This window comes from Triplophysa rosa, linkage group LG1 (assembly GCF_024868665.1).
Source record: "Triplophysa rosa linkage group LG1, Trosa_1v2, whole genome shotgun sequence".
NCBI lineage: Eukaryota > Metazoa > Chordata > Actinopteri > Cypriniformes > Nemacheilidae > Triplophysa > Triplophysa rosa.
Window position 1 is genome coordinate 2,242,716 of NC_079890.1, and position 26,392 is coordinate 2,269,107.

Genomic DNA, 26,392 nt, shown 5'->3' on the forward strand with positions numbered 1-26,392 from the left:
GTAATAATGACTAAAAAATACAGCTAACTAAAGGCTGAAGTACAGTTCCCTTTTTAAGCGTATGCGAGGGACAGCGTACAGTGCACAATAAACATGACGCAAATTTCGTCCTCATAATAGTTGGGCACCGCCGGAATATTGTTACAGGGTGCGCATGCGCATTCAATTTCTTGGAGTAACCACCAGGTGGCAACCGTGTCCTGGGAGCATCGATTCAAGGTAGAAGAAAACCCTGACCCCTGTAGGCCCGGAGAGGTATTGCAACACTCGCGTACACAATATTAATTACTCTTCGATTGCAAATTAACTCTTCAATTGTTAAACAAGTTTTTAATATCCTATGTAGCATGTATCACAGTAAGCCAACACGCTGCAGTCAACTTATAGATACAACAATTACAGCACCCTAAAACCTGGGTATCGGTTTTAATGAATGTCCCGCTGTAAATCATCCCGCTGGTGCAGCTAACAGACAGAAGACACAGACAGCTTGAAGCAGCTCTTCCAGCCACCTGTGGCCATTAAGAATCGTCACTGACATCCGTAATGAGGGCCTGGATCAAATCGAACCATCCGCTCCTGGACAAGGCGGAAATATATCAACGTCACAGCCGAAGATGATCCCTTTAAACACAACAGCTGGACAGGGAAGCACTACGCTGGCTGTACCGAGCTGACAGAAAACGAATACTTTGACATACGTCAACCACAACATGGTACTCCAAGATTCAAGATGCCTGTATGACTAAAAAACTCTACCACCAAGCCATCGTGTTGAACAGGAAGCTGCATCGCGGTAGCGTTTCATGAATGAGACGTGGGATGAATCAGAGCTTCTCTGTAGAGGATGTGAAAACCTGATTGTGGTGTCAATTGGTTTAGTCTTGTGTTTCAAATTATTCGTACAAATTCCAGTGTTCAAAATTTCATGTGTGAGCGCAACTTCTTTTATGAGTAACCGGCCTTTCAATGTGAAATCTTAACAGAAAACATGCCCACATTACTTTTTAAATGATTGTCAAAAAATCTTGTTTGTGTTGAACAGAACAAATGATACAATCATTTTTCTTACTAGTCCTAGAAATGTAACATTTTTCCAAGTATCTTTCTTTGTGTTCAACAGAACAAAAAAATGTATGCAAGTTTGGAACTTGAGGGTGAGTAAATGATGACAGAATTTTCATTTCTGGGTGGAGTATCCCTTAAAAAAAAATGGAAGAATCGTTCTGTATAGGCCAAGATTGTGTATTATGAATGTAAATATTGCCAATTTTACTTTAACTCATAACATCAAAGCCTACTTTTCAAAATCCAATGAAATCCAGAAGGAAAATCCAGGTTCCACCCTCCATTATGTCACTGAGAAATCCATCATTAATCTCTGAGAATGTTGTCTTTAACACACATTCAGACACAAAAGGGATACAACAGAATTCGAGATGTAACTAGGGCTGGGCAAAAGAAAAATCGATTAATCGTTTTTTGAAATGCGGTCAATTTCCGAAACCACTGAACATTAATAAACGTGAATGTTATTGCAACTACTATCCACTAGATGTCACTTTTCTTTTTACAAAGGTGGATGTTACATCATTCATTGCTTAATTAACATGGCGGGTGTGTCGCCGAATTTAACATCACATTCACATAAAAGGCAGCGTTCATATGATTGCAACCCCTCTTTACAACTAATTTTGTGAAATTTTGTTTGTTATACTGCATCTTAAATGTAAAACAACCTGTTCTGTTTGATCAAGGTATGCGGCTGTGTCGTTTAAAGTTTAATATACAGGTTTGTGGCTCTTCATTTCATTTTTTAATTCACCATTGTAATCTGATGTTAACTGATCTTTCTTAGAAATATCTATAGGATTTGCATTATATCTATAATCACTGACTCGAATCGAGAGCTTGTGAATCGGAACATCAGAATGGATTCCCAGCCCTAGATAAATAACATTAATATTAGTCATGGCACGTTGGGGGCATGAGGTGAAAGTGTCCTAGATCAGATTAAACAACCTTAAGTGAGTAAATCAGATTTTCATATAAACACAACACAATTCAGCAAATCATCTGCTTTAGGACCCAGGAGAAAGCAGCATGACACCTGCGCTCATAGCAGAAGAAACAAGCTGAACAGAGTTTCAAACTCATCATATCACATCTTTTAATGGAAAATGAATAGAACGGATGGGTCTAGGGTTGGGAATCGAAAATCAATTCCAATTTGGAATCGGAATCGAAAGGCTAGGAATCGGATCGGAATCAAAAGGAATAGGAATCGGATACTTGAGATTAAAATTTGAATTCCTCTTATCAATTCCTGTGTGCATATTTTCAGAAAAGTACATGCGTTGCATGATCTGCTGATATCTCAATAAAAGCCCTTATGAAAATTATCGATATTTTTTACTATAGTAAGAATAGTTTAGCTATAGAATTTGCATTAAAGCAAAGGAATCACAAATTAACCATAGTTGCATTATAGTAACTGCAGTTTAACCATGATGTAGTTCAACTATGATAATACAAATTGTAATAAATCAGAAAAGGTGTGTTTCTATGTGTAAATATACACAAAACGGTGCTCATAAATATATAAATATAATTTGCAAACAAGTCAATAAGCAGGCTAAATGACCAAACAGGTTGATATCTGAATGTTTTACTTCAACTGTGGAATCGAAACTGGGAATCGATAAGAATCGAAATCGATAAGCAGAATCGGAATTGGAATCGGAATCGATAAAATTGAAAAGATTCCCAACCCTAGATGGGTCTGTATATGGAAATATGAAGCAAACGTGTGTCACTCAGTATGTCTAAATTTCCACAAATGTGCACATTTTTGGATTAAAGTCCTAATTAGTGAAGCACTGTCATCACAAACTCACAGGAGCAGACGTGAATAAATAGGAATGTCTCGCGTTATTTTGTTCCGATTGTCAAAACTCCTGATTTACTCTCCTGACATAAATGAACAAAAGCCAGGTTTCATGTTGCGTCCGTTATACTCTCGTTAACTTTGTTTGATGCTGGACAGGATGTTTCAAGCCGTAACACTGGTACGGTTTAACGGTAATAATTGTTGGACGTTATTATCACGGTGAACCATTAAACCGGTAATCGTTACATGCCTAAACCGAATTAAGCTTTAGCACCCCCTACCCAAAACAAAGGAATGATAACTTCCTTCAGCCATCACCATTGCCATTAGGTTAGATCATTCCTTACATGTTTAGGCAACAGCCTGGAATCCTACTGGTTAAACAAACGGTGCCAAAATCACACAACCCCAGACTGCCCTTGCAAACCGACCCCTGCTATCACCACAGCAACCCCACCCCTGCCCCTGTGACTTTCACACACATTCTTGTAGAATGATAGAGCGAGGCAGTCGTCCCTGCGCCGACTGAGAGCGGCGGTTTTCTCCTTTATCCTCGCCGTACAGCGGTGACTAAGCCAGCTGGAATTCCTGCCTAATTATATGGCCACTTAAAGCGACAGATTCCTCTCTTCCCGCTTGTTCCGGCGACGCCACACACAGAGAGCCTGATAACGGATGTTTCAGCGTGTCTTTAGAGGCTGCAACACGTCTGCGCTAACTTTTAACAAGAGGCCTGGACGGGTGCATCTCACAAAGGAACGCAGAGGCATATTTTACCCCTGAAGTCACTTATGAATGTATTATTAATAGTAATACATATTATTAATAATAAATACAACATAATTAATGTTAATATAGTTAATAAACAATATTATATTATGTCATTTCATGATAAATGAATACTTGAATAATACTATTAATTGTAATACCATTATTATTATTAATAATAATAAGAACTATATTGCATTGTTAAAGGTCCAGTGTGTAATTTTCTGGAGGATCTATTGACAGAAATGCAATATAATATACATAACGATGTCTTCAGATGTGTATAAAGAGCTTACACAATGAAGCGTTATGTTTTTATTACATATGTTTTACCTTAGATTGAGCTATATCTGTCTACATACACCGCGGGTCCCCTTGCATGCAATTCGCCACGTTCTGTCAGCCGTCGCAATGTTTCGAACGGGAGGGGGGAGTGAACGGTTGGTTGCAATTCGCAACCTTGCTGCTAGATTTCACTGACTGGACCTTTAAAATCCTATATTATATTATATTATGACAATACTCCGGGTGTGTGTGTTCACGACTTGCAGTGCATGTGTTCACTACTCACTGGATGGGTTAAATGCAGAGGTCACAATTCGGTTAGGGGTCACCATAACTGACAAATAGGTCACTTTCATTATATTATATTAATGCAATATCGCTCGAGTAAGCGTGTGATAGTGCTATATATCGGCACACCTAAAATTATCTTAATTTATATATTATATTACAAAGTATATTACATCAGAATTGATGCATATTTACAAAGTAAATAATATATAAAATAATATGTATATTTTTTATAAGTATACGAGTTCTCTTTTTTGCATTAAGGCAATAATAATTGAGCTCAATAATCATCAAACTTATGTCAATATGAAAATGTGTCATTGCAAAAGAGATTTACCCAGAAAATTTGTCTGCGATATTTCCATTGACAACTAGCAAGCAGCAATTCAACTCTTAATGCATCATCACATATTCTTATCATGAAATAATGTTCGACAAAAACGCAACCTCGATGAAGGCCAGGACATTCGGCAAGATAGAGTCACGGTCAGACAGTGTCTTTGACCTTAACTCGCGGCATTGAGCAGCCCGTTGGAGACACAATACTACGGTGACAGAGTTAAACTCTTCGGTGAGGTTAATGAACTATTGGGTAGAGCCAGTACACAAAGAGGAAGTCTCACTATTGTGCTGCCCGGCCAGGCAGAAACCCAGCCTTTACATGTGGGCAGATAAACGGGCGGTAATTAAAACAAGGCCCCCATTCTCCAGCGGCTCCCCCAAGCGTTTCTTTTGGAGGCTGAATGTTTCCGGCCGCGGCGCGGAGCGGATGAGATCACTCAAAGACAGCTCATTAAGCGATGAGTGCTTTGACTCCCGCGGGGCACCAAGGCACCTTCTTCTTAGATAACACAGAACGGGCTCTTAACTTTTAAGCAAGCAACGTCAGTAGTATTATCATCGAACGCCCATGTGTTAACTCATAACTTATTGCTTCTTTACAGTGGCTATTAGACAGAATATCGAAATCCATGAATGTCCATGTTATTTTTAGCATTTTATGCAAAACGAAAGAAAAATATTACAAATGAAACTACAATTGAGCCTATTTAGAACACCCTAATTTTAAAGATGGGGTACGCAGTTTCTGCAAATCTCATTTCAATCTTGAGTACCTATGCAGTAGTATTGCATACTTCGTATCTTCGAAGAATATTTCGTTTGATCAAATTTATGAAAGAGAGATACAGCTGTACGATTATTTCCGAAAAAAGACGAGCTGCTGGAGTCGGGCAGCGGGGACGGAACTACAGCATGAGCACACAACACATCATCACATTATCCCTTCGTGTTGTTTACATTATGCACGTATCCGATTGCCAACAAAACACAGACATATGACTCAGTTTGACTACCGCTGGGACTGCGCCATCTATCCATTTCAAACGATCTCCAAATCCAGCGTTATATCCACCGTTTATATAACATTCATCACCCAAATGCAGTTAGCAAACAAACAAAGCTAAACTTCCATCAGCCGAGTGAAGAGGCATTGATGGGAGTGCTGCTCTTTCTCACGCTGGCTGGTTGCTGCGTGGGCGCAGAAAAAGTCTTTCTCTCACGCTAGTGCTTGAGCGTGGTCTTTCGCTCAGTGGATGACGCGTGGGCCTGCTTTTCTGGGAGAATGGCCAATAAAAGGAATAGGATCCCTGTTACGAAAAAACTTTCCGAAGCAAGTTGGAGTGCTGGGGGAGTGTATCGATCACAGAAATACTACGGCATATGTCCAACTTGTTTTTTTAACAAGTTGACCATGTTAAGCATGAGAAGCAGCACGTTTAACAGTGTAAAGAAGTCAGAATACATGAAATAGCATGTTACCCCATCTTTAATAAGTTTACTTTCATTTTTTTCTATTTTTTAATATTTAATTAAGACACGTTTACACAAAGACCAATAACCTTAACTATAAATAAATCTCTAAGTCGCTTTGGATAAAAGCGTCTGCTAAATGACTAAATGTAAATGTAATCATTGCAAATGTAAGACTACTAAGGTCTTATACAATTAAAATGCAAAACTTCAACATGCAAGCTTTGAATAAACATAACAACATTATCTGCTGGTGTGAACGCTACTACATTTATCGTTTAGTTGTCTTTATAGTAGGGCTGTGCAAAAACACAGTATATTTTTATTATTATACATTATATTATTTATACATTTTTTCCGACAGTGGATCGATAGTGATACCTCTACTATTGATACATTTTTTAAATCATGTCATATACAACGGCCAAGAGTAAGCGGAAGCGAGCATGGCAAAAATATAAGAACGCTTCAAGCTCTCAGAGCTGACGTGTGGGTGTGCTTTGGTTTTAAAAATAAGTCAGGGATTAATGAGTTGTATTAAATAAATGTTGTGTGTAAGCTTCGCTAGTCATGACCCACCAAGTCACTTGACTATTGTGGTGCATTAGACAGACAGTTTATTCCAAAAAGTAACAATGACATTTATTGTGCATTGATTGTACAGTCACTCCGGTGAAGTTGATGATTGATATAATGCCGGTGCGGGTAAAGTCTCCGCAACAGTCCTCGCGTGTGATGCACATTTGCACGTCCGTGTTTACCATAACGCTCTATGTGTGTGCGCTGACCCACTCGTTTCATTCGCTCCTGTTAAACGTTGTTAATGTTAGAAAGATGGCCAGTGTGGAGTTTGCGTTTATGTCTCTATGATTAATGATTATATGTGAATAAAAGCCTAATTAAAATTGGTTAATCATATATAATGCATTAACTAACGTTAACAAACAATAAATGAGCAATACATCTGGACAAGCATTTATTCATCTTTTTTAATGTTAGTTAAAAATTCAACTATTTATGTAAGCTCTGGTCCATTAATATTGAGGTTTTTGAACCTTACTATAGTATAGTACAGTGTTTACAAGGATACTACAATTTCCTTTAGCAAATACTACAGTACTTTTTCATCGGAGAGTTCAAGTCAACGGGACTTTTATTTTGAAGGTAATTGGGAAGATGCTTGAGTTTTAGTGTGTGCTTGACGATAGCTTCACTCAAACGGTAAAATGCTCAAAAAATAAACTCTCAGAGCAACTCTATCTAATACACCTATTCTTATTATTCATGGCACAGACCGATTTTTTCGTAGCACTGTTATTATAATTTTTTTTACAAGTTACTTGTCCGGTCGGCCAAGTAAAATTCTCTCTCGCTTGCCCATAACATTCACTTGTCCTGGACAAGCGTTAATGTCAAGCCCTGACGAGTACATGAGCTTGGTATAGGGCGCATCCCTACTTTGTAGTTATCGTTCTTGGCGTGAACAGCCTTTAATCTTTCATCCAAACATAACCCAATCACTTAACATGCATAAAAAAGAGAAAGCAGGATAACTTAGGAAATTAAAAACCGCCAAATACCTTTTGCTATTCAGAGCAAAGAAGAAATCTCCAGTTTCTTATTAGTAATAAGACATTGTAATCTGTTCGGCTAAAACACTTGACATTTGCGTTTGGTCTCCACCCAACGGTGGTCAACAGAGAGATGAAAGAAAGCATTCACCTGTCACCTGTGAAATACTCCAAAACCTCACTACTTCATCAAGCAGTCCAACTCCTCTCCGCCGCCTCCCAAAATACCTCGCAACATACCATACTGCCAAATTCCTTTGTTGTGCCTTCAAAGGATCGGCCAGTCTGGATAGTTTCTCACAATTAGCTAATAAGTTTGTATCTACTGTAATGGAATATAAGCAAAACTACACAACATAATACTCTTTTCTCTACCAAAAACAACAAAACATGACAATGCGAGGTCCACACCTTTATAAACTAACCTTAGCATAGTAACAAACACATTTTCATGGCATTCCTGTGCATGATACAATTACAAAATAGAAGACTTGTTTTGCTGCCAATGAAAACACCACCGTCAAACGGAGTCATGTTTCCCTGACGCATCTGTTACAGCGATAAATAACCAGTCCGCTTGACATTTGCAGCTGAGGTCAGTGTTACAATCAAACTGCGCCTAACAGCGTATTGAAAAGGTTGTGTTTGGGTTTGCTGAGTGTTGCTATGTAACTCACTGATGAGCATCTTTTTCCAAAAAGTAACAGAGACAACAGATTAATGCAAATAAGATTTTAGCTTTACACTTTCTAAAGAAAATTTAAACAGCACTTCCCCTTGCAGAATGCCAGGACGTTTTGGGTTATTGCCATGGCAGTGCTGTGTGGTTTCTAAGATGTTTGGGGGGGTTAATGCATTGGTATGTGGTTGCTAAGAAGCCCACTCTCTATGACATCATGGTTACGAGATTCCAATTCATTCCACGTTGTTTTGCCTATTTCATCGTCCGCCAGGTGAAAATGATAAATCACGTCACTACAAAAGTAACACCAAGATCCCCAATCTGATCATTCATATCCAAAGTTCAGTCACATCTTAAAGGGGTAGTTCACCCAAAAATGAAAATTCTGTCATCATTTACTCACCCTTTTGTCATTTTAAACCTTTATGACTTTCTTACACAGAGCACAAAGGAAGATATTTTGAAGAATGTTGATACCCCATAACCGTTGGTCCCGATTGACTTGCACTGGTTCTGTGCCCATACAATAGAAGTCAATGGGGCCCAATGGTTTTAGGTTACCATTCTTCAGAATATCTTCTTTTGTGTTTTGCAGAAGAAAGTCATACAGGTTTAAAATGACAAGAGGGTGAGTAAATGATGGCGGAATTTTTGTTTAGGGGTGAACTATTCCCTAAATAAAAATTCTAGGCAATACGGTTTCATTTGTTAGCGTTAGTTAACTTCATTAGTTAACAATACCGAAGATTAATAAACGCAGTAGTAATGCTAGTTCCTGTTATTTTCAACATTTGTTAAAACTTTTTAAAGATAAAAAGTAATAAATAATAAAAACCCATTGCTTATTGTTAGTTCATGTTGGCAAATATTAACTATTGTTAATGAATGGAACTCATTCATATTGTAAATTATTAAATATTGTAAAGCAAAACCTGTATTACTCTGTTGAACACAAAATAAGTCAACAGGGGTCAATATTGTTTGGATGCCAACATTCATCAAAATATCTTCTTTTCTATTCTACAGAAGAAACTCATTCAGGTTCAGTAGGAGAGTGAATAAATGAGAATATATATATATATATTTTTTTTTTTTTTTGAGTGAACTATCCCCTTTAACCCTGAATATAAAAAGCATGGTAAATCCAAAAAAAGACTATTTGGAATTCCAACTTTGATACGATTCAGAAACGGCACCAGGTTTAACCTTCCGAATATCGTACATCTTTACCAGATCTGTCAAGAACTCTTTTTGATGTGGGCTCTTTCCTGTTGTCGTGCACATGTCTGCAGTCAGCCCGATCTACTCTAAATGTAGCTGAAATGCAAAGTACAAGGCTGCTAAACAACAAATCCTGACTGGGTAATTAAAGAGCCGGGAAGAAAAAAAAGCCCAGGCAGACTCGACTGGAAACCACTAGCAGCCCTTGAAGAAACATCTGTGTTAAAGGAAAACAAGGTAATTATATGGAAAGTGGGAGGAACTGCTGAAGTATTTTGCCGTCAGAGAGAGTAACTGTGTGCCACTGCAGCATCCTCCTGTCCAAAACGACCACAATAGTGGAAAACTACAACCAGATCTTCGCCTCATGGAGCGTTCTGCACGTTCTCCGCATCGAGCTGTACTCGTTTTCACGTCACTGAAATTGCCTTTAAAAGAATTTGCATGATTTTATTTCATCAACATTGTGTGGACACACCAGCCTCCCCTCCCCCCCCCCCCCCCCATTTTTCGACCACGTAATGAGGCCAAGCAAAAAATCCAAAAGTACACAAACAGGCCCTGCCGCAAACTCGCGTTCTTCCCAATATTGAGGCTTTGGTTTGATATATTAGCAAGAATATGAAGGCTTCGGGGAAGGAATGGATGATAACTCAACTGATAACACCCAGACAACAGCTTCACATTGGCCGACTGCAGGATTAAGGTTATGACTGATCGACAAAACAGAAAGAAACTGAAGCACGAGTTAGCAGTGGAAAGAATTTAAACTCTTTTAGCTATGCGAGCTTGGGTTCACTTCGTGATAGGTCGGTTTTCTCTATTAGATCAATTGCTGTGATGACGAAGCATCAGTTGGAAAATAATTGTTTCATTAATATTTTGAGCTCAGTAATCAATAGTTTGTGTATCCATGGCAACAAACCTATTATCATGGTAAGTAGTGATAGACCGATATATTGCTGTGGCCAATAAATCGGACAATATTTGGAAGTTTGTAATTATCAACAGCATTGATAATTGGCCGCCAGCATTTTATTCATCAAAATGCCACTAAAATGTAAGGCAGGCATTGGCCACTGTGTCGTGTAAGGTGGAAGAGATACAAAACTTCATAAACATCTGGGACGGCATTAGAGTGAGTAAATTCTGAAAAAAACTCGTATTCCGAGTATATCTCATGGAACCCGAAAAATTAGGAGTGGTTTCTAGCCACTCAATTGTCGAGGTGGCAACTTTACAAATGTAGCATATCGTCCACTTACCTTTCTGACAATGGTTGGAGGTCCAGCATCTGTAATTGTAATTGCCGTTGAAGTTCGTCTTGATGCACTGAGGGTTGTCCTCCATGATTCCGGGGCAAACATCTCCACACTCCTTGGACGGTTTATTTTCAGTAATGAAATTGTTAAAATCAGCATCCATAATGAGAGACCAGTCGACAGAATCCATATAGCACAGCTCAGGGTTCTTCTCGATCCGAACGGCACCCCGCGTGATGTTTCGCAGGTTGTACAGGCCGATGTCCTTCAGGCTGGTCAACTCATATAGGACCAGAGCGTTGTTGTAGAACAAGTCGCGGCCCTGGATGACAACGAGGTTGGGGAAGAGCGTGCTGAGAGTCTCCAGACCGGCAACGCGAAAGAGGAGAAGGTATTCCGTGATGAAGGTCAGCTTGGGGAAACTAAGGGTGCGGAAGACCTCTTGGTTCTTGTTGTTTTTGTCTCCGATGAGAAGGATCTTCAGGTAGCCCTCAACCACCGTACAGTTCTCCAGCAGCTTAAAATTACTGATGTCATTTCCAATGTCAATGCCGGGACCACAGACTAGATGGAGGAAAAACAGAAATAAACGTCAGTCTCTGGAAGACGATTGTGACATCTAATGGTTAACAAGCAGATGGATGATGCAGTTTGGATGAACAATTGCTGTGAAATTAAATATTGAATGAATAGTTACATTCGTAACAAAATCACTTTTGCAGGCTAAAATGAACAAAGTGCAAGTGCTTCTCAAATGAGGCTTTTATTATTTATTCACCTTTAGGTCATTCAAAACCTGTTTATGACTCTTTCTTCTGTGAAACACAAAAGAAGATATTTTGAGAAATGACAAACAACGGAAGTCAATGGGGGCCGATGATGTTTGGTCATCAACGGTCTTTAGAATTCTTACGTGTTCTGCAGAAGAAAGAAAATCATGCAGATTTGACATGAGGGTGAGATGATGATAAATTCACTTTTTCTGTTGTTCAACCCCACCTTTAAGGTCGCTTTAGGTCATGTGTACAGTTTTTAGCAGATTGGTAATTTAATGAAATTATACCTACATATTGCTTTACCCAATGCACTTTTTTTTTAATTGTTTCAAAGATTTAAGATAAAAATGCCCTAAAATATTTTTCATGCGATGCGTTAGTTTAAAAACTTAAAAAACGGATGATTTAAAAACATAAAACACAGAACTTTAACCAAATGGCGTAACAGAAAGACGTGTGAAAACGTTCGCCTCGATGCAGTTTTTCTTGCGCTAGTGACACACTAGCATGAGCGTCGACGAAGGTTTGTTTAACGACAGACATGTCGAGGATGTCGTCTCTCTGTTCACTTCCTCCTGTTAGGATGTTTGCTTTCCACAATGGGATTTGCCCACAGACGAATTCCTACAATATTTACTTCAAGCTGAAAACACGGCAAAGTGAATCTCGAAAGTGTAAAAAAATGATTACAGGGCTGCTGAATTATAGCCCGAATGAAACTTTCAAAGATAACATTTCCTAGAACTTCGTGACCACATCTCAGATAATGCCCCCTCGGGAAGAAAAACGTACTTGCTTGTATTTATGTTTAAGATCCACACTTCACACACTTGGCAAAACAAAATTGAATTCATAAAAAAAGCACAGCAGCATCCGGACTATTTGCAGACTCACATTTTCACACTGCAGAGTAAACAGCGCTATCTTTATTGCTTTGATGGCTCTCCAAATCTCATGTTTACATTTGATAACCCAAGTCCAGCCTGCCACCGCGCTCTCGTACTGAGAGTCGAGGCATTCGGGAAATTAGGTCATAAACTGATGTCATTGTTTAGAAATGAATTTCTAACGGAAGCGTGTTCAACCACAACGCTTCATATTCTATAAAGAGACGCTCTCAGATGGACTAGAAGTCTGACAAACATTGTTCCCTTTGATCATTCGCACGTGTGTAAAGAAACTAACCAGCATAAAGAGTCCTACGCAATGCTTTAGGAGGATCAACAAATAAACAAGCAAACAAACAAACGGTTGGAGATAAGTAAACCAGTTAACCCCAGGCTACGTTTGTAATCTTTAACCGTTCTGTGCCAGGAGAGACGGGTTATACTTAGGATTTCCACTGAGCACCTCTATTGAAACCGCTGGGGTTAAGAGTAAAACCCAATGACACATCCTTTCACAAACTCCTCACTCTTGCAATCAACAGAACCGCCTCTGTGTTGCTCCAGCGGCTGTTTTTACATGTTCTATTTTAAAAACATGGATTTTTTTCTCGCTCTCTAGATGAATTGGATGAATCAGTGGGTCTTATTTGCAGTTTACTTGGAAACATGGAAATTTTGTGGCGGTCAAACATGAAGGGAAGCGATTTTTTTAGTGATTTTAAAGGGACGGAATAATGAATACTGAGTGTCTCGCATGTTTTCTTATATATTAAAAATAATAATAATTCTACATACACACATACAGCAATGGCCAACAAAAGTGATGTCCGACGTTGGAAAATTGTTTTGCTTAATGTATTACTTAAATGTAAATATCAATAACAGATAAAATTGTAGTCATTGTGTGCTTTAGTAGAGAGAGAGCTTTTTGTTGTTGTACACTATATTGTATTTTTTCCTAATGGTGCACAGTAGCTAAAATTTCAACGAAACTATGCAAATCATTTAAAGGGATGGTTCACCCAAAAATGAACATTTTGTCATATTTTACACATCCTCATGTTGTTCCAAAATGGTATAAAAAATTTGTTCAGCTAAACACAAAAGAAGATATTTTAAAGAATGTGGGAAACTAAACAGAGCGGGATACCATTAACTACCACAGAAAGATAGTTTGAAGAATGTCGATAACCAAACAGATCTGGGACAACTTGAGGGTGAGCAAATTATGACTGAATTTTCATTTTTGGGTCACTTTAACATGAGATGTTGAGTAACAAATAAATGTCTAAAATCACTTTCCTTTACTGGCAACACAAACATGTTCAACAGACCTTACAGTAGCGCCGACCCTTCCAGCAATCTTAATAACCATAAACACGATTATCTACACTATGCCATGATTGGAGATAATCTGCGGCAATCTCCCGTGTCGCAGACAAACAGACAAAGTTACTCAAACTGTGGTGATTAATCTGCCTATTTGTACAAAAACGTGTTGCAAGAAAACCAATACACACATACACCACAATATACAAATCTACCATGTGTGTACTAGGAAATGTTTGATTCTTCACGGACAATAGATCACGAGAAGGTCTAAAGAAACGGCTGAACAATTGAACAAGCAATTTTAAAGTTTGAAAAGTATATGTGCGAACTAAATGTGATGTAGGTGTCGAGGATTGGCAAACAGGATTAAATATACATGTAGGTAAACTTACCTCACTGACTAGCACCCTGACGTCAACATGCCGTTGACTTTTTAAATACGCTGTTGGTCTATTAAACATTTCAGTAAGATGCTGACATCAAACTCTGATATGTCAACAACACGTGATGAAGGTTTGAGCTAAATCACATTCCTGCTAAAATGTAGACGTCCCCTATGAAGCAACCATAGTTTTTTGGTTTTATTTATAGTAAAACCATAGCAAGCCAAAATTAAAGGGATAATTCACCCAAAAATGAACATTTCGTTATCATTTACTGTATAACAGGGATAAATCTCGTTGTTTGGCTGAACACACAGGAAGATATTTGGAAAGATTTCAGATCCCGCCCCCCATTGACTCCTATAGTAGGGAAGATAAATACTATGGGAGTCAATGGGGGGGGCAAGATCTGACATTCTTCTAAATATCTTCCTCTGTGTTCAGCCAAACAACGAAATGTACACAGCAGGTTTGGGACAATCTGAGGGTGAGTAAATGATGGCAGAATTTTCATTTTTGGGTGAAGTATCCCTTTAATCAGGATTTAAATATAGAAAGTATAGTTTCACCATGACATCTGTAGTAAAACATGGGTTGTACAAGTGTTTATCAATCCACCACAAAAACATTCTTTACTATAGTAAAACCATGGTTCGTTTCCTATAAAGGTGGACTGTTGCGAACAAACAAGCTGTGTTACTTTAATTAGCATTGTTTGATAACTAAAATAGTTAAAAGTCTATGAAATGTTGCTGGCATGATTCCTCTTTGGTCTGATATTAAGCGATAAGTGACTGAATGACCCAAGTTGACTGTTGTGTTCTTTGACTTTGCATAGCCAAAACACTCAGCAGCTAATCCTGTAGTGTGTGTGTGTGTGTGTGTGTCCATTGCTTTCGTAGGGCTGCATAATGATTAATCGCGACTAATCGTTTGCAGAATAAACGTTTTTGTTTACATAATATATGTTGGTGTACAGCGTATGATAATTATGTATATATAAATACACGTACATGCATGTACTGTATATAATTAAGAAATATGTAACTTTTGATATGTTTTATATTTATATATATAATTTATATTATATATAAATATTAAATATATTTTTTATTAAAATCATGCATCCATGTGTGTGTATTTATAAATACATAATTATCACACACAGTACACCAACATATATTATGTAAACAAAAACTTTTATTCTGCAAACGATTAGTCGCGATTAATCGTTATGCAGCCCTACTTTCCTGTTTTTGTTGCCTTTACTGTGTGTAAAAGCAGGGAAAACATGCAATTAAGTCAACAAAAACAGACCCGAAAACAGTTCTGATCCAGTTTTCCTGCCGCATACATACATGAAAGCTTACAGCATTGCAATCCGAGAGCAAACACTTAAAGGACTTTTATAATGTGATCATTTTACTTACTTTCTCCATAGCACAGAGCAGAGACGACCAGCACCAGACCACATAACAAGGTCCAGTGTGTCCTCTGTTTGCCAGACCTCATTCCTATACAAAAACAAGGCGAACGCTCCTTCAAAAAAGTCATTTAAGAAAGCGCGAGACAGCGTTTAAAGTGAATAGTGCTCGAGGTCTCTCCGGTACAAAATTGTTGCATCAAAATCGGTTAATCCAGCTTGGTGCTTTATCGTGAAAGACGAAAGAGGTGAAAAATAATCCTATATGAGCTGGAACTAAATATTAGCAATGTATCTCATGTTCGCGTGTCCCAACGTCCAGACGCCCCGGCGGGAGATCCAGCAGCCGTAGTCCGCTCCGGCTTCACCATGAGGCGGATTCGACCGCGCAGATTATCGTGCTATTTACTGCTATTTTTGAGACCCTCCCCTCGGTGAAATGTGCAGAAATAACCCGGGGAAACGCGTAGAGGCGTCTGAGTCCACATTTCCATAATCCATGTCGTGCGGAAAAATAGGAAAAACACGTTGCAAGTCCCCTTGTTGTTGGCTGGCTTTGGCTTTAGCCGTGTTCCAGTGAAACCCGTCTAGATCCGCTGACTAAAACTCACAGGACGCGTGAGATCTTCGGGGATCCTTATAGCTCGCATCCAGCGTGTGATAAGGGCCTAAAATCGGCGAAGAAACTCAGAAAGATGACAAATAATACCCGTCCGTGCCTAAAAATGGTCTCTCTGTGCCTCCCACCGCAGTCTGAGATTTTACAGCTTCATTTCACCATCAGAAGGCGGGGTAGGGGTCAGATGATGTATGCAGCGTCGCATCTGTGTTGATTTAGGAAATGTGAGTGATGTAGAGTAAATCCTGTAGTCTGAATCCGTTGAATTGACGTTGTAAACAAGGCTCGAGCTCTCTCACACATAGTAGGTTAACGTTACGATGGACGGATGTATGCGGGAAAACGCGACCTGGATCACACACACGGATGGGATTGGGAATCGCTAGGGCTGGTGAAAACAAATTAAAGGGATGGTTCCCCCGAAATGAAAACTCCCTCACGATTTACTCGTCCTCATGCCATCCCAGAAGTATATGTGCAATTCCAGCGTTATGGGTGCGACGTTTCCAGTCAAATTATACGTTCTCAGAAAATGTATTTATCACCAATATACTGAACTTCATCCGTTTATATTTGACTAAACCCCTGATGATAGAATCCAGACAACAGAAAAATATCATTCTGTACAAGTTTTCCATTTTAAAATAATTAATTAAAAATGTAAATGTATTGTAGATGTAAAAAAACGCACGCGCAGCATTGTCATATATTTCCTAACGAGACACAAGAACCAATGAGATTTAACGTTATTAACATTCTCCTTTGAAATTCATACTCTTATGGGTGTGTTTTGGTTTCAATTTCACTAAATAAGCTCAAATATTATTATTTTTTAACACTAAAGAAGATATTTTGAACAAAGTTGGTAACCGAACAGCACGGGAACCCATTCAATTCTATTGTACTCTATAGACACAAAACCAATGCAAGTGAATGGGGTTCAGTTAACAGCGTTTTTTAAAAGATCTTCTATTTTATTCTGCGGAAGAAAGAAGGTCATACAGGTTTGAAATGACAAAAGGGTGAGTAACACTTTAATGAGCTGCCTATCTAGACAGCATTTTTAAGCATCATGTTTCCCAACATGCCCCAAGAAATGCAGTCTAGTTCACTAGGTTGGAGTCACAGTCTCTGTCGGTAATCACAGCTATTTTAACTTTAATTGTCGAGTGTCTGTTGAAAAAACCAGAGAGGTTTCAGATGAAACACTTCAGTTGTGTACTGAGGTCTGGCAAACTGTTTTCTGCAGAAACGTCCACGTGATGTCAGCATATGACATCATAGGTTTCTATTTAGTATGAACTCACATCATACCATTATACCAAAAGTATTTTCCGTTTTCATTTACTATTTATATGTATGTGTTTAGGTAAAATGATTTTTTTTCATTCTGCGAAAAAAACAATATTTCTCCCAAAATTCAAATAAAAATATTGTTTCTATTTGCATTTATTAGTAGAAAATGAAAACTGGAGACAGCTCATACCTCCAATACTGCAAAGAAAACAAGTTCATATTCACTTGAATGCAATACAATAGTAATTTACATGTATTTAGAAATCAAAAACTATTTTTTATATTATAACCTCAGCTTTTATCACAGATTCAATGTGTGTTGTCATGCTGTCAGTCTTTCACATTGATGGCTTAATGTCACTCCTGAGGTTATTTTTAAATCTTTTAATATTTTGACAGGACTTAACAATTCATGATAAAAACAATACTAAACAATAGTATTGTTTATTGACAGTAAAAAAGAGATTTGATACTATACAGAAGTTATTGTCTAAATGTCATGTACTGTTTAAGTATATAAGCCATTAGACATTTTAATACACAAATTCTCTTTAAACTTCCAACATGATTATTTTATTAATAATTTTACTTCCTTTCAATAATTCCTTTGAAGGGATCTTGGGTTTGGGTTTCCGTCTGTGGTTTACATTACTCTGATGTCGTTCTGTTCCACGCTATTAAGTCATAGCTCAAACTACAACTGTTTCAGGTCTATTTAAAGCCATATTAACTCTCTAACTGCTTTAAACAACATTTAACACTGACACATATGTGAACCCAGAGGAGTAAAGAGCACTAATAATACATCATAAGTCCCATAAAGCTGTTTTCTTAGAGACACTGCAAATACGAGAGTATGAAACCTGCGGAGCGAATGACACATCATCTACTCATAATGTACTGTAGGTTAGTCCAAATAACAGGCCATACCCTACATGTCTAGACATGGAGTCTACCAAGTTGGTGGTACATCACGGGGCATAGTTTTATTCTAGCTGCAGTCTAGTTTTTATTTAATCAGTTTTATATTGTTTATGACACATTGGGCATTTTTCGCACTGGCCTGATTCATCAAGCACTCCTACATTAAAGCGGAGGTAACATGCGATTTCATGCATTCTGACTTCTTTACACTGTTAAACGTGCTGGCTTCTCAAGCTTAACATGGTCAACTTGTCAAAAAACGTGTGACGTAGTATTTCTGTGCTCGATCCACTCTGCCAGGGTTCGTACAGGTTTCGGAAAGTTTTTTTCTAACATGGATTCCCATTTCGTAACAAGGGTTCTTAGTCCCGTATTGGACAATTCTCCCGGAAAAGCACGCCCACGTGTCATCCAGCGAGTGAAAGAGCACGCCCACGTCAACCAGCCAATGTGAGAAAGAGCATGCCTGCCAATGCCGCTTCACTCGGCTGACGGAAGTTTAGCTGTGTTTGTTTGCTCACTGCATTTGGGTGATGGATGTTATATAAACGGTGGATATAACGCTGGATTTGGAGATCGTTTGAAACTGATAGATGCTGTGTTCCCAGTGCTAAAAGATGCCGGACATGAACCAAAGTCAAAGATTAAAACCAATGCAAACCATAGACAGTGAAAGAGTACATGCAAATAAAAACGTTCAGCATAGGCAAATTAGCACGGCCTCTGATTTATACTGTATAATTATTCTGATACTTATACAATGTAAAAGAAATACAAATTTCTCTCACAAACATTCTCAGGGTCTTAAAGGGATAGTTCACCCAAACATGAAAATTCTGTTATCCTTTACTCACCCCCAGATTGTTCCAAACCTGTAAAAATATTTGTTCTGTTGAAGACAAAGAAAGATATTTGTAAGAATGTCAATAACCAAAAAAATCTCATCCCCCATTTACAGCCATAGTAGGGAAAATAAATACTATTAGAGTCAATGAGAGACAAGATCTGTTTGGTAACTGACATTCTTACAAATATATTCCTTTGTGTTTAGCAGAACAAAGAAATTTGGAACAATCTAAGGGTGAGTACGTGATGACAGAATTTTCATGTTTGGGTGAACTATCCCTTTAACAGCAGCAGTCACAGTAACATCCTAAATGTAGTTTTGAAGCCCCTCTTCTTTATTAGAAGTTTGACCATTAAAACCGTGGTAAAAGTTTACAGCCCTTTAAATCTTAACTCGCTGATGGAAAAAGGCATGCTTCTTTTTGACGGCAAATATATGCTATATAAACATGTATTATGAGTCTTTATTGCTGTGTTTAGATTTCTGAAAGAGATAGTTTAGGCAATTTTTTTTATCATTTACTCATCTTCATATTATTCCAAATCTGTATGACTTACTTTTCTGTACAAAAGACATTTTGAAGAACGTTGGTAACCAAACAACACTGGCCCCCATTCACTTCCACTGTGTGGACACAAAACCACGGAGACATTTCTCAAAATATCTTTAGTGTTCTGCAGAAGAACGAGTCATACACACAGTTCGAATGACATGAGAGTTTTTTGTTTTTCTGTAAACTATGCCTTTAAGAACAGGTGGAAACCCCTATTCACACCGAGCAGGACACGAGGGTAAATCCACAAAACACTGCGCAGTTAGAAACAAACAGGAGATACACTCAAATTGTTTGGACGTTGGTGGTCCTGTTCTCTAATGAAACAAGCAAAGCCTGTCTGCTGAAGTATAATCTGTGACAGTCTTGATTATTACCACAATTACAGGGCTCTTCTGGTCCAACGTGGACGGCACAAAAGAACCGCGCCAACGCGGCACAAATAGGGTAACCCGATTCTGGCGCAGACATCTGCGGCTCTCTCACATTCGCACAGTTATTCTTAAACAATAAACCGTACAGCCATGACCACCCAGTACTACAAGTGCAGTGATTCAAGCCTACAAAAAGCACAAACTGTACCAACATGCCCTTCCGATCTCCCCCGCCCCTTTCCACCCCCTGAATGTTTTGACTGTCCTCTCGCATTTGCGTCCGTCGCCGCGCGCCCACCTACCTCGAGCGCCTCTTGTTGGTTTCATTCTCTCACTGCACTCGAGGGGAAATAAACGTGTTTACCAGCAGCAGGTCGCACATGCTGATGAATGGCTGTTTGTTTTTCAGGAGGGATGGCATTCGGGATTAGATGGGAAAGGGGTGAAAAATGAGCAAGGGCCGGAATCAAAAGACATCCTTATCAAAATTGAAGCGGGCTGAAAGGATATTAGCTGACCTGCATAGAAGCGCTTTAAGAAATGCCTATTACAAATCTTTTTTATATGGTTATGAGGATTTTCCAGGAAATCATCTATTTAATAATCTGTAAACTGATTTGTTAACCAGCTAAGAGGTTGCTTTAAACCATGAGATGTTTCTCAAAATATCTTCTTTTGTGTTCCACAGAAGAAAAGAGTCATATACAGGTTTTGAACGACATGAGGGTAAATAAATGATGACACAACTGTAGTTTTTGGCTTAACTATCCCTTTAAAGGTTAGGAGAGATTGGGGCAAATTGTCTCAAGAGCTCTGTCTCAGTTACTACAAAGCTTTGAGGTAAAAGTCCAGATACAGGGATTAGCAATATGATTAAAGTATGTTTTAATCGAAACGTTAAACTATGTTATCAGGACATTTTTTCATTAATGTCAGGTCGGGGCAAATTGTCACGTTGTTCCCTAATACACGTGATAATAGATACGCCTTGATATTATGTACGCTACAATTTTACTGCTTAATGTTTTTGTGTGTGTTTGTTGCAAATGTTTTTTACTAAAAAAATAATCTGAAAAGGCCAATTCCGCTGTGACAACTTGCCCCACTATAAAGGCATACACGGTAAAAATGGTGCTGCAAAAGGTTTTTCATAGCGATGCCATTTTTACTTAAAGATTCTCAAAAGAACAAATTATTTTTGTTTTATATATTTTTTACATACAACCTTTTGTGAAGGTTTTAGGTGTTAAATGTTCTAGATGCAGTCAAAAATGGTTTTTCTAAGCATCATTTTTAAAGGAAAATGTTCATCCAAAAATTAAAATTCTGTCATCATTTATACTCATTCTTAAACCTGTATGACTGTATGATAAAAGATGACAGAATTGTCATTTTTGTGTGAACTGTCCCTTTAAGAGTGTAGTGTTAAGGGATAACGTGATAGTTCACCCAAAAGTAGAAATTCTGTCATTATTTACTCACCCTCTTGACATTTCAAACCTTTATGACTTTCTTTCTTATGACGTTTCTTCTGCAGAACACAAAAGAAGATATTTGGAAGAAAGTTGGTAACCGAACAGCATGGACCCCATTCACTTCTATTGTATGGACACAAAACCAATGTAAGTGATCCAGTTAACAACATTTTCAAAATATCTTCTTTTGTGTTCTGCGGAATAAAGAAAGTCATACAGGTTTGAAATGACAAGAGGGTGAGTAAATGATGACAGAATTTTAATTTTGGGTGTACTGTCACTTTAAATAACACCATAAATGTTAAATTGCTTTATTGTGCTTAATTATCCTTCAACAACAAGCCCTCCCTGGAGTAAAAATATGACAACAAGCCCCGATTTCACCTGTCAATATTTGCAAAGTAAAATAGCTGGGCCAAATCTTAGCTTACAAAAAACTCAAATGAATGGATTCATCGGCATAATATTGTACTTTAAGACTAAAAGACACTACTATGAAACCTGTGAGATTTATTCCACAACACGTTGTTTTCATGAACAGAGCCATGACTAAATCTTACGGTCCATTAAAAAGTCTGACCAGCAGATGGAGCCATCGCAGCAAGCTGCTCTTCCATGTACGTCAATGTGAATATTAATAATCAGATGACCTTTTCCCTACAGTCAGATGCAGTGTTGGGTGTAACTAGTTACTAAGTAATTAGTTACAGTAATTTAATTACTTTTCCCTTGAAAAAGTAAAGTAAGGGATTACTCTTATTGTTTCTGTAATTTAATTACAGTTACTTCTGATGTAATCAAACTAAATACTTTGTGTAATAATATGTGTGTGCAATAGTGGAATTGACATCAAAATTCAAAGTCTAACTTTAAAATCTGTGCTTTAATGTACAGTATAATTCTCACATTTGTAATACTTTGGTCAGTTCACAAGAGTACTTTAGGTACTTTAATATTATTTATTTGAATGAATTAAAAGAGCCCTTTCATGCCTATCCTTGAATCGCTTAACTAATCAAGGTTGATATAGGATACAGAAAGTAATTAGTGATAAGTAATTAAATACTTTTCGGAGAGAGTAATTTTTACAGTAATCTAAATACACTATTGAATATGTAATTAGTGACTAGTAATTAATTACTTTTTCAGAGTAACTTACCCAACACTGGTCAGATGACAGCAGGCCTGTGCATTTATTTGACTCATCGATCTAAACTGAGATAATGTAGTGCTGGATTACAACAGACCCGGTCCTGTAAAACTCACACAGAGCTCCAGCAGAGGCTGGCCAAAGATCTATCATCCACCACTCACAACACAGACTGTTTGTAAGGAGCTAAATGAACTGGAAAGCACAGTGTGTACTGAAAATAAAAGTCTGCTCTGGGGTTGGAATTACTGGAATACTTTTTAACATTTCAATTTGGTTTTATGAGTTTTCAATCACCCTCAGTCTTGCATGGGAGTCACAATATATTTGACGCATTTAATGCCACATGTCTGCTTCCTGAACTCTCAGTTCGCTCTCTGTTGAAAAAAACAGCATATGCTGGGTTAGGTATGTTTTGATGCTGGTTTGACCATCTTAAACCAGCTATGGACCAGCACATGACCAGCTTAGGCCCAGATTAAACCAGCACAAACCAGCATCAAAACATACCAAACCAGCATGTGCTGTTTGCACATGTGCATTTAACATTCATGTTGATATAGGTTTGAATAATGTATATTCAACTTAATATTATAAAACTTAAAATATATATTTACATAAAGTGTAGCACAACAATTGCTCATTGCTTAGAGAAATAGTTCAACCAAAAATATAAAAGCTGTATTTAAACTCATCTACTTTTTTCTGTAGAACACAAAGGAATGTATTTTAAACGATTCATATAAACGAATAACAGTAAAACTGAGTGGTGTCTTCCATCTTCTGAAACTTTTTATAACTGTATATGATAAATATTCTATATGTCTTTAAAACAGATCACGTGTAAACAATTTATAAAACATTTCAGGAAGCTTGTATACGTTATTAACGAAGACATTGGATGCTGCAAGCGGTCTGTCACATCAATATTTGACCATGTGGGAATATTTTTCAGATAAAAGTATGATTTAAATATCAATATAATCAATAAGTGTTTTCTTTCATTAAATCATTAAGCTGTGTGATTTTGTCATGTGTTTGCTATCTTACTCAGTAAAATAGTTACTGTGGCAAATGGGGGTTGGAGCCATAAATTATCTAGATCAACACACACACACACAAAGAGTGTTTTTCACATAAAATGTTATGAATCAATCCACTGCATATGTTTTAAGTATAATCATGAGTTGTGATGTGTTTTAATGAATCATAGGATTAAGAAACAACGCTACATAATTAAAAGTATTAGATGATTAAGTGTTTTCTTTTTACTAAAAGAATGTTAAGAATGTTGGTATGTTGTCCGGCCACAGGGAACTGTTTCTAGGAGACCACTCCCCAAAAAGAAACTGTCCTGGAGAACATTCCTCAGGACTGGCGATTGACCACAGGATATACGTTTTGAAATGTTATTTTACAGGAACTAAGAAAAAGGACTTCACGGTGATTGGTGGAAAGGGAGCAAAAAGCAGAGGAGGAGTCAGAAGATACGAGCGACGTCACATACTTTATAAATATGGGTGTTTTGAATATTTTGGGTTGTTGTTGGTTTGTGGTGGAGTGAGGAGATTGTCTGACAACCCAAAGCTTTGTTACTTTTTACATCTGATAATAAAACTTCTATATAATTTGGAGAAAAGTCTCTTTCAAATTTTTGAACATGCAGGACTGCCTTTAAAGTCCAACAACCATCAGATACACAGCTGTACTGTAACTTCGCACATTAAACAGCAACTATAACACATTTTTGTATTCTAAACATTACAGTAATATCGATGGGGTTATGAATCCGAGGAAAGGCTTCCCCCGCAGTTCAACCAAATGTCATATAGCTTTAGATTAAAAATGACATTTCACAGCACATATTAATGCATCCAGCATGTGCAGATATACTGTGAATAGATACGTTTACATTCGCAGGGCTATAAATCTTCATTTGAGCAATGACAGTAGAAGGAAAAGTTTGTTCGCTATGACAAAAACACACATCCTTTCGCACACATACTGGACTGCACCCTCAATGAACCCTGCGATCCTCATTCCACTACATGACATTAATGTTTAGAAGCAAAAAAAGAGTAATGCTTATCAATTGTAGCCAATCTTATTTATTCAGCACACACAACCCAAAACCACAAAATTGAGAGCAAAACAATGCGAATGCGAATTAAGACCAGATGTTGACGGCCTGATTTAGACAGGTCTGTAGGTTCACGGTTTTAACAACCATTAAGTAAGAACCTTCCTCTCATGGGCCTCCAAAATCCCTCTCTGACCTACCACGACCTCTGCCAAAAAACACTTCTGGGATGCTTGAAGCCATATCTCACTAAAGTCACTTGGTAAGAGGTTACATAATAAAGATTACAGACCAAGTGCCAACTTTGTGTAACCGACTATTTAAAGAGAGATGGTTCGAAAGAGAAAACAAGAGTTGAGTTAGGTCTACCGAGGTCCAAATGACCATCTTGCATTCATTTTCACACAGGAAATGACATTCATGTGTTTTGAGGCCAAGGTATTTGAACTTAACCACCATGAGCCACAGAGACGAAAAACCTTCTACATTTTCCGGACTGTGGTAAAATTCCTTTTGCGGGACTAGAACACGCTCAAGCAACACTGCCAAAGTTGATCAAATTCAGCACATTTCTTGTGTAATATTCACAACTGTTTTGAATTTTTACACACATAAAACATAAGACACCAACTTAGGGCAGTTCAGATGGCGAAACGACCGATGCGTTGTGTGTAAACATTTAGTGCTTCGAAAAAGAAGGGTGGAGTAAGCCGTTGGTTGCAATTCGCAACCTTACCGCTAGGTGCCGCTACATTTCATCAATAAAAGCACAAGATTTGAATTGAACAACATTTGCAAGTAGACACAACCTATAATCGCAATTGCTTCAAACAGAAGACATTGGTTGTGATCGCAAGCAATAAGAATTGATAAAAGTACCTCAGACAAACAGAATCGTCTCCCTGGAGAGTTTCAGATCTCAATTCCATCAGCAGTTTAAAAAAAGGTTTTTTCGGGAGCTGCTTCTGTACTCACACAACCTCAAACAAATTTTTTTCGTCCTGAGATGTTATCAAAACGGGTTCAGATCATCTAGTGAAATAATTCATAGCTATTCATGATTTCGTTCTCATTTTTATGTGAAAAAGGTGTTTTATTGCCCAGGTGCTCCTACAAAAAGAAAATATACTTTATTAATATATTTGTTAATATGAATAATATAGTGTATGATTATATTTATTACTATAAGTTAATATATTACAATATATTGTATAATACAATTTTGTTTTGAAACTGCCACTTAAAAGCACTTAATTGTATTATTCAATGCATTGTATTTTCCAGTATATATAGTATACTGGGTAGTGTTTGGGCATTTTAGTGATCATGTTTTAAAAGAGAGAAGATTCTAAAACCATAAATATCTAACGAAAAACACTTAAATGCTCAGAAAAAAAGAAAAATAACACCAATAAGATAAGGTTGTTATGTGTATGTGTGAGAGAAAACTCACGCCCCTCCTCCCAACGGAAAGAAAGAGAGAGAGAAAGAGAG

The 26,392-nt window shown here is 37.7% G+C and overlaps 1 protein-coding gene across 1 annotated transcript in view; it reads right to left on the reverse strand.

Annotated features, from left to right (window-relative positions):
* The window catches only part of igf1rb (insulin-like growth factor 1b receptor), a 66,285-nt gene extending 49,738 nt beyond the window's left edge, over window positions 1–16,547 (reverse strand). The window contains exons 1-2 of the mRNA XM_057330923.1: window positions 15,588–16,547; window positions 10,783–11,343 (exon numbers count right to left, since the gene is read on the reverse strand). Of these exons, the coding sequence (XP_057186906.1) occupies window positions 10,783–11,343; window positions 15,588–15,711 (685 nt within the window). The 5' untranslated portion in view covers window positions 15,712–16,547. The remainder of the gene's footprint in view (window positions 1–10,782; window positions 11,344–15,587) is intronic.
* Window positions 16,548–26,392: the final 9,845 nt, after the last annotated feature.